At 39.8% G+C, this 9154-nt stretch overlaps 1 protein-coding gene across 1 annotated transcript; it reads left to right on the top strand.

Moving 5' to 3' along the window:
• Positions 1-365: 365 nt before the first annotated feature.
• On the top strand, positions 366-6579 carry LOC117360796 (1-phosphatidylinositol phosphodiesterase-like). The gene is given in 2 exon segments (XM_033945182.1): positions 366-438; positions 5535-6579. A coding segment is annotated over 1 exon segment (828 nt). The 5' UTR covers positions 366-438; positions 5535-5559; the 3' UTR covers positions 6388-6579.
• The last annotated feature ends 2575 nt before the right edge of the window (positions 6580-9154 follow it).

Genomic DNA, 9154 nt, shown 5'->3' on the forward strand with positions numbered 1-9154 from the left:
CCATGATTGGCCCAGGCACTTAAGGTCCCTCCCTTCCTGTCCAAACCCGACCCTCCTCCTTTCTATGTCCCAATGTACTCCTCGTCATCTTTCCTTTCATTCTGTGTCCCGAATTGGTGCCTCCCTCAGGTGTCTTATGTTCTTTTGAACTCAAGAAAATTCCTATAGACAGCTAATGGCAAAACCTAGTTTAGATTTATTTAGAGCAGGCCAGTGAAATTCATGGAAGTTGCTGGATTAATTCTGCTTGCAGTGACGGGGTTAAATTTCATGAACTGCTAGATCTCTGGGATGCCTCTGAAGGAGCTACGAGAGAGCATAGAGCGAGAATACACAGATATACAGACCAGAGGTTGTTTGGGGATCTGGAACTCAACAATACACTGCAGGAGTCCCTAATTTCCTAGGACTGAAGCAAGCAAGAGGATTTTCAAAAAGGTGAGAGGATTTAGACTGACTCGAGCTTTTACAAAAAGTAAAAAAGGTATTTGTCTGCACTGTAGATGAAGGATCCTCTGGGACAGAGTTCAGCTACTACCTGCAGAAGTGCAAGGACAGACCCAGAGTTAAAGTTAGAAAAAGTTAAATTCCTACAATAACCAGAGGTAACCTGTACATATTTCACTCTGTGACTGGGGGTAAATGGGTGAACTGAATCTGGGACAAGTCATCCCAGATAGGAATTCAGCAGGGCTCCGTAGGGATTATTTACAGAAAAGAGCACATAAAGACAGTGCACTTGGGAAGTTTCTCACTTACATTAAAACTTTACTATTTATGTAATTCCAAAGAACTACCTAGGGCAGTGGTTCTCAAACCTGTCCTGGGAGACTCCCAGCCAGTTGGGTTTTCAGGAGATCCTTAATGAATATTCATGAGAGAGATTTGCATGCATTGGAGGCATTGCATGCAAATCTCCGTTATGAATATTCATTGTGGATATCCTGAAAACCCGACTAGCTGGGAGTCCCTCAGGACAGGTTTGAGAACCACTGACCTAGGAGAAATCTATAATCCCTGACTTTCACTGGCCACCCATTGTACTGTGTGCACAGTCTACAAAGTTGTTAGTTCCCCCTTCACCCCTGTTTCGGGACAGTTTATATCTTTTGACTTTCAGGTCTGATTTGAGTAATTTGGCCTGGAACTACAACTAGATTCTTAGATTAATCCCCTTGGCTAGGGTTTCCTTGCATTTGCAACTACAGGTAAACAATCCTTTATCCAGAGTCCTTGAGACCAGGCATATTTCAGATTTTGGAATGGGTTATTGTTTATTGAAAGCTTCTATAGTGCTACTAATGACTGGGGAGTTAGTTCAGAGCAATTTACATAAGCTTCTATAATGGTATTACAATACATGAGCTTCTGTAAAGGTGTTACAATACAGAGTTAGCGTTTTTTAGATGGCTTTCAATGCAGACACATTTATACCATAGTCAATCATTTTACGTATATACATATATAATACTGGTATGTACTTTGTTCATACGAAATCCTACTTATATGCACACATAATACTTTTATCGTATTCTATGTTATGTTCCTAATGGGGATTATCCAGCTATTTCCTCTATGTTGCTTTATTAGTTAAAGTAGTCTGTGAAGAAGATGGTCTTTATCCCTTTCTTGAACTATCTGGTGTCCTTTTCTAGTTGTAATTCATTCAGAAGGAAGTTTTACCACCTTGGAACCATCATGGAGAATATTCTTGCCCTAATGCTTTTATATTTGATGTCTCTGAAGGAGGGTATTTCCAATAGCTATACTTGGCTTGAGGCAGGGCGCATGCTGATGCATGGTAATACAGTCTGGACGCTAGATATTGCTGTTCTGAGAGATGAATGATTTTGCTTCAGCAATAAGATCTTGAATTTCACACTGCTTTCAATTGGGAGCCAGTGTATCTCTTTCAGTAGTGGGGTGGCTCTTGTCTGCCTCGATATTCCCAGTAGAAATCTTACTGCTACATTTTGTACCATTTAAATCTGCCTGATCATGTACTTCTGAATGCCCTGCAAGATTACATTGCAGTAATCAAAGACTGAGAGTACCAAGGTTATTGTTACGTTAAACATTGCTTAATGGGTGAGATAGGGTTTAAGTCCTTTAACCCATTAGAGTTTCCTATAAGCATTTTTCATGTTGCCTCTAGACCTGTAATCCACAGGATTCTAGAAACTTCACCGGTCTCTGTTTTAAAAGTATTTCCATTAATTTACTTAATACAGAAGTCAGACTTATCGACCTGTAATTCCCTACTTCTTTCTTTCGTCCACTTTTGTGGAGAGGGACCACATCCATCCTTCTCCAGTCCTCTGGTACCACTCCCGACTTCAGAGACTCATTAAAAAGGTCAGCCAGCTGAGCTACCAGAACTTCCCTAAGTTTCTACATCCAAGGGTGCTGAAGGAACTTAGGGAAGTTCTGGTGGCTCCATTGACTGACCTTTTCAATGAGTCTCTAGTGTCGGGAGTGGTACCGGAGGACTGGAGAGGGGTGGATGTGATCCCTCTTCACAAAAATGGAAGTAAGGAAGAAGTAGGGAATTACAGGCTGGTAAGTCTGACTTCTGTGGTAAGCAAATTAATGGAAACATTTTTAAAACAGAGAATGGTAAAGTTTCTGGAATTTTATGGATTACAGGACTGGAGGCAATATGGATTCACTAGAGGTAGGTCTTGTCAGACAAATCTTATCAATTTCTTTGACTGGGTGACCCGAGAACTAGATGGAGGGAGTGCGATTGATGTGGTGTATTTAGATTTTCGCAAAACCTTTGACAGTGTTCCACACAGACATTTAATAAATAAACTGAGTGCCCTCAGGATGTGTCCCAAAGTGACAAACTGGGTCAAGAACTGGTTGAGTGGAAGACGACAGAGGGTGGTGATCAATGGAGATCGCTCTGAGGAAAGTTATGTTACCAGTGGTGTGCCTCATAGTTCTATTCTTGGGCCTGTTCTTTTTAACATTTTTATAAACGATATTGCAGCAGGGCTGTTGGGTAAGATTTGTCTCTTTGCGGATGATACCAAAATTTGCAATAGAGTAGACACGCTGGATGGTGTGAATAACATGATGAAAGACCTGGTGAAGCTTGAAGAATGGTCTAAAATTTTGCAGCTAGAATTTAATGCTAAGAAATGCAAGTTCATGCATTTGGGCTACAAAAACCCAAGGGAATGGTACAGTTTAGGGGGTGAAGAAGTTATGTGCACGGCAGAAGAGCAGGATTTAGGTGTGATTGTATGTGATGATCTATAGGTGACCAAACAGGTTGAAAAGGTGATAGTAAAAGCTAGAAGGATTCTAGGGTGCATAGGAAAAGATATGGCCAGTAGGAAAAAGGAGGTATTGATGCCCCTGTATAAGACTCTGGTGAGACCTCATTTAGAATATTGTGTACAATTCTGGATGCCGCATTTTCAAAAAGATATAAAAAGGATGGAGTCAGTCCAGAGGAAGGCTATTAAAATGGTGCATGGTCTTTGTCATAAGGCGTATGGGGACAAACTTAAAGATCTCAATCTGTATACTGTGGAGGAAAGGTGGGAAAGGGGAGATATGATAGAGATGTTTAAATACCTACATGGCATAAATGTGCATGAGTGGAGTCTCTTTCATTTGAAAGGAAGCTCTGGAATGAGAGGGCATAGGATGATGTTAAGAGGCTTCGCTTGTTCCTCTCCTCTCCTTTCTCCTTCCTTCCCTCTCTTTCCCCAATTGGGTGCAGCAGCAACAGAAGCAGCATTTCCCTTCCCCCTTTCCTGTGCAGCAGAAGCATTTCTCTTCCCCTTTCCCTCCCCGTCCCTTTCCCTATGCAGCAGCAGCATTTCCCTTCCCCCTTTCCTGTGCAGGAGAGGCATTTCTCTTCCCCTTCCCCTTCCCCTCCCTATCCCTTTCCCTGTACAGCAGCAGCAGCAGCATTTCCCTAGGGTCCCCCTTTCCTTTGCAGCAAAAGCATTTCTCTTTCCCCTCCCCTTCCGTTCCCTTCCTTGTGGAGCAGCAGCGTGTCTGGCCGGCTCAGTTGATCTTTCCATTCAAAGCCGTGGGTGGCAGTTCCTCGCGAGATCCGTGCCTGTGTCTGAAGCCTCTGTGATGTTGTAACGTCGGAGAGGCTTCCGATGCAGGAGTGGATAGTGCGAGGAGCCGCCAACCCGTGGCTTTGAACAAAACGATGGACTGAGCTGGTCAGACACGCTGCTGCTCCAAAAAGATGGGAAGGGGGAAGAGAAATGCTGTCTTGATCGCATCCAGACCATGGGCCGCAAAATAGACCTGGAGAGCCGCATGCGGCCCGCGTGCCGCGTGTTTGAGACCACTGCTTTAGACCCTCTGCCGATTTCTCTTGCTATTCACAGCTACATACTCCCACTTTAGATTTCAGAGCTGCTCTGCTCCTCTCAATTCCTCTTTACTGGTTAGGCCAAGCCACACTGGGAAGCTCCTCTCTCTACCCAAGATCTAGCCAGCCCTGAAGAGAAACTCTCTCAGCATACCTTAATTGTGGACAACTTCTCTCACTGAGAAACACACCACCACCAACAAAAAAGCCAGCCCCCCAGATACACAGGCCTTTTGTAGGTTTGCTTCAATACTCTAGCTGGAAATACCCCCTGGAAGTGATGGGCACCCAAGCCCATTCTCCATTACATGATCACTATAGACATTCCTCACAAGTTAGGAGCAGGCTCTCGTTTTTCTCCATTTGAAAAATGTAGAGGAACAATTTGAGAGACTTGCTGTATGTGTCTAATCGGACATCATCTATTTTTGCAGCAGGTAAGAATCTGTGTTTTGTGTGCATGTCCAAGGTTCTTGTGAGTTTTGAGCATGCTCACAGTGCTCAATAGCAGCCGAAGAGCCCCTGAAGATTATGGGTAGTTAAAGGTGCTGTATGTGTAGCCATGCCACAAATTGTGCAGAGGCCATGCACATATGCACCTTAAGGGGAAACACTAGTATACATGTATGTCAGAATTGTATGTATAATTACAATGCCAATGTCAATGTATAATTATACAATGAGTAATTTTACATTGTCAATGTATAATTATAATTACAATGTTTAGGGATAGTATATTCTATTGTATATGGAATGGAACAATCTCGCTGAGTATATTCATCGGCAACCGAATATACTGATTTTTAAAAGATTGCTTAAACGGCATCTTTTTTTGTCAGATGAAATACAGGATATGAGACTGTGTTGTTAATAAGGAAGCGATGATGACAATAAGGTGCTGGTCGCCTATGTATTTTATTGTTTGTATTTTTGCTCTGTATTGTGGGTGTATTTATTGTTGATCTTGTATGTATTTTTGTATATAAGTTTGTAACCCGCCCTGGGTGAGGGTGGGATATAAATAAACCAAACCAAACCAATCAGTTGTTGCTATAATACATGAAGGGTACAAGTGTAGAAGATGGGGTCAGCCATGTAAATGGTAAACTGGTAACAGTGATGTCAGGAGTCAATGAAGATATTTAGGAACAATTCTGATTAAATTCTAACTTACTATATTTTACAGGCAGTGGTGCTGATATCAAGTCATCATGGGAAATAGTCAGAGAAAAGATGTTGATAATACACCTGATCCTACAGTTAAAAACCCTGACTGGATGTCCTCAATTCCAGATGGAAGGTACATCTCTGATCTCTCCATTCCTGGAACCCATAACAGCCTGAGTCTGTAAGGTGGGCCTTTAATTCAGTGCCAGAGCTGGAGCCTCTCTTCACAATATGAAGCTGGTATACGATTTGTTGATGTGCGCTGTAGGCATTTTGCTAATACCCTGCCTATCCACCATGGTGTGAAATACCAGTATTACTTCTTCAATAATGTTTTGGACGATACATGTCGTTTCTTGCACCAGCATCCACGCGAAACTATCCTCATGCGTATCAGGGAAGAATATCAGGCTGCTAATAACACAGAAAAATTCTATAAAGTTGTGTTTTGCTATATCAGGCAAGCTGGATACTCTAAGTTCTGGTTATCTAATCACATCCCCACCCTTGGCCAAGTAAGAGGAAAAATTATCATATTACAGAATTTCAAGGGTCCTTTCATGAGTATTTCCTATAATTCCCTTCTTATAGCTGATAAATATCGTATACCAACATTATTTGATATAGGTTGGAAATGGAACAATGTTGAAGAGAATTTAAATTCAGCACAAAATGGTGACCGTGAGAAAATATATCTAACATTTTGTTCAGCTTACAGTTGGGGAGCCTATCCCAGCTCAGTAGCTGACAGAATAAACTATCGTCTGTACAAATATCTAGAGAGTAAAGAAAAAGAGAAGATCAGATGGGGAATTGTAGCTCTGGATTTCCCAGGTGCTGAGCTGGTCCAATTAATTATACACAGCAACTGAGTTCAATGACCATATCATGACAGTAGCTTTTCATTAAATATGAAACTATAACTTTTAGGGGATGATCCATGACTGTGTACAATTGTTAGTAAATGCACAATTAATGTTAGAATAAGTACTTAAGACTATGTTAATCACTACTGATTTAAGCATAAATACCAGTGGAGGGCTGCAGGAATTGAGACTGATTGGGCCGGATTCTATAAATGGTGCCAAACTGCATCTACCTTCTAGGCACTGGTCGGCATGTTTGTTAATCAACCGCTAGGTATCGCTTATAGAATCACAATTAGCAATGCCTAGGCATCACTAGGCACCATAAAGATAGGTACCAGTATATTAGGCCAGGCTTTATCAGTGGCTAACTCGGATACCTAATGATGCCCATCTATTGTGCCTAGCCACGCCTACTTTTCAGGTAGGTGTCGGAGGGCACCTCAATTTAGGCATTGCTAGGCACTGTGTGGATATCCACGTGCAACTTTAATATTTTTTCAAATTGTTTTTAATGATGTGGTCTATTACCATGCCAATTAACCAATTAAAATTGTTTTTCTCATGGATTTCAGTTAGGCATTGGTAGGCATTTATAGAATCCGGCCCATTTTATAAATATACATTTGTACATGCAATAAAATAATGTGATTCATGAGGTGGAATGGAGAATGGGCAGAAGAGGATCAAGATTGGCATTTATGTCCATGTTTTATGAAATACGAGGGTTCTTCAAAAAGTTTCTGCAGGTTCACATTTTCACAGGAAATGGTTGGGAAAGGAGAAGTGGTGAGAGGGTGTCTTAGTGGGACACTAAGAAAAATGTATTGGAAAACATGGTGATTATGTGGAAAAGTGATGCAATTTGCTTTAGAGATATTTAGTAAATAGTGTTTAAAAAAATAAAAGTGTGGAAATATTTTGAAGGTCCCTACATATACATGCCTTGATTTCTACTCATACAATTAATTTATCTAGTAAATATTTCTAGTCTATCAATCTTTCTCTCCATGGTAACAACCAATCAATTTAACTGAAACAAAAAAAAATTATAGACTAACATAAAAAGATCAGTGTACATAGAATGTCATACATAATACACATAAACACATAGGAGTCGATATTCAAAGTGATTTAACTGGGCAATACGACGTCAATCCAGGGTTATTCAGGAACACTTAACTGGATAGTGCCACTGTTAATCGACCCAATAGTATCGACTTTTATACAGTTTGGGGCAATTTTAAAACATGTTCTACTTGTAAAACATAACTTATTTAAAAAAAAATAGTATCATAATACTGAATTCAGGTATATAAACATACGAGGGGCTGCTGAAAAGTTCTCAGTCCAACCAAGAAGAGAATGATGTGGAGCCATGAAATTTACAAGTTATTCCATACTTTTCTTGACACTTTTCATTTCATTTCATTTCATATCATTGAAATGAAAAGTGTAGAATAACTTGTAAGTTTCATGGCTCCACATCATTCTTTTCTTGGTTGGATGAGAACTTTTCAGCAGCCCCTTATATTGTGGTGTCATAATGCCTCATTCCACCAATGCCTAAGAGATAACCTCATTGGTGATATCACAATGGTTTGGTTTCCCTGTTTCCCTATACTTGTGTCCATTTACTAGATGCATTTGCCTCATTGAAACGAAAAGTGTCAAAGAGAAGTGTGGAATAACTTGTAAGTTTCATGGCTCCACATCATCCTCTTCTTGGCTGAGCTGAGACCTTTTCAGCGGCCCCTCGTACAAGTATCCATGGAGAAAAGAACGCATGTACATTGATCCAATCTACACACTGGTGCTCCCAGGGACACAGTTTGGGTGGAGAATAGCAATGCATGCGTGTATTTTATAAAATGAAGTACACACATGGGGGTAATTTTAAAAATGTAATCTATTCTAATCCTTGATCTTATATATCGGATCATTCCCCGAAGGGACTCGAACTGGTTAACAAAAGATAATCTCAGAGATTAGTTATGAGCAATAGAAAAAGAGAATCAGTAACTATCAACATATAAAGATTAACTGAGAATTCTATCAATTATCTGTAAGATATTTCGTGAACAAATATGTTTTCAGGGTTTTTCTAAATCGAGACAATGAGGCAAGAGTTCTAATATCTGGAGGAAGGTCATTCCAGATCTTTACCATTGTAAAGACTAAAGAAAGACTAAAAAATCCCTTTAATAGTGGGAAGAAATAATTTGAATTTATGTATATACCTCGTAGAGTTAAAATGATAAGAGTTAAAAGAAAGAGGAAATAATGGGGAAAAAAAATCTCATATAAACTCTTAAAAATAACATTTGCACATTTAAACTGAACCCTCCAATAAATCAGAAGCCAATGCAGAGCTCTCAACAATGGAGTGACATGATCATATTGTTTTTCCCCCAAAATTATTTTGGATGCCATATTCTGAATAAGTTGTAATCTCATCAAATTACCTTTACTTAAACCAATGCAAAGGGAATTGGCATAGTCCAAATAAGCCAATATTATAGCCTGAACCAACACTACAAAATGATGCTGGTGAAAAAAACAAACAAACTCTTCTTAGCATCTGTAAACTAAAATAACATTTTTTAGATATATTATTAATTTGGTTTGTCATAGATAGAGTGGAATCCAAAACAAATCCCAGCATTCTAGATGAATATTCAATCTTTAAAGAATCACCTGAATTTAATCTTATAGAAGGCGGAAGATTATGTGTAATAGAGCCAAACCATAATAGTTTGGTTTTGGAAGCATT

This window comes from Geotrypetes seraphini, chromosome 5 (genome assembly GCF_902459505.1).
Source record: "Geotrypetes seraphini chromosome 5, aGeoSer1.1, whole genome shotgun sequence".
In the NCBI taxonomy this organism is placed as follows: Eukaryota; Metazoa; Chordata; class Amphibia; order Gymnophiona; family Dermophiidae; genus Geotrypetes; species Geotrypetes seraphini.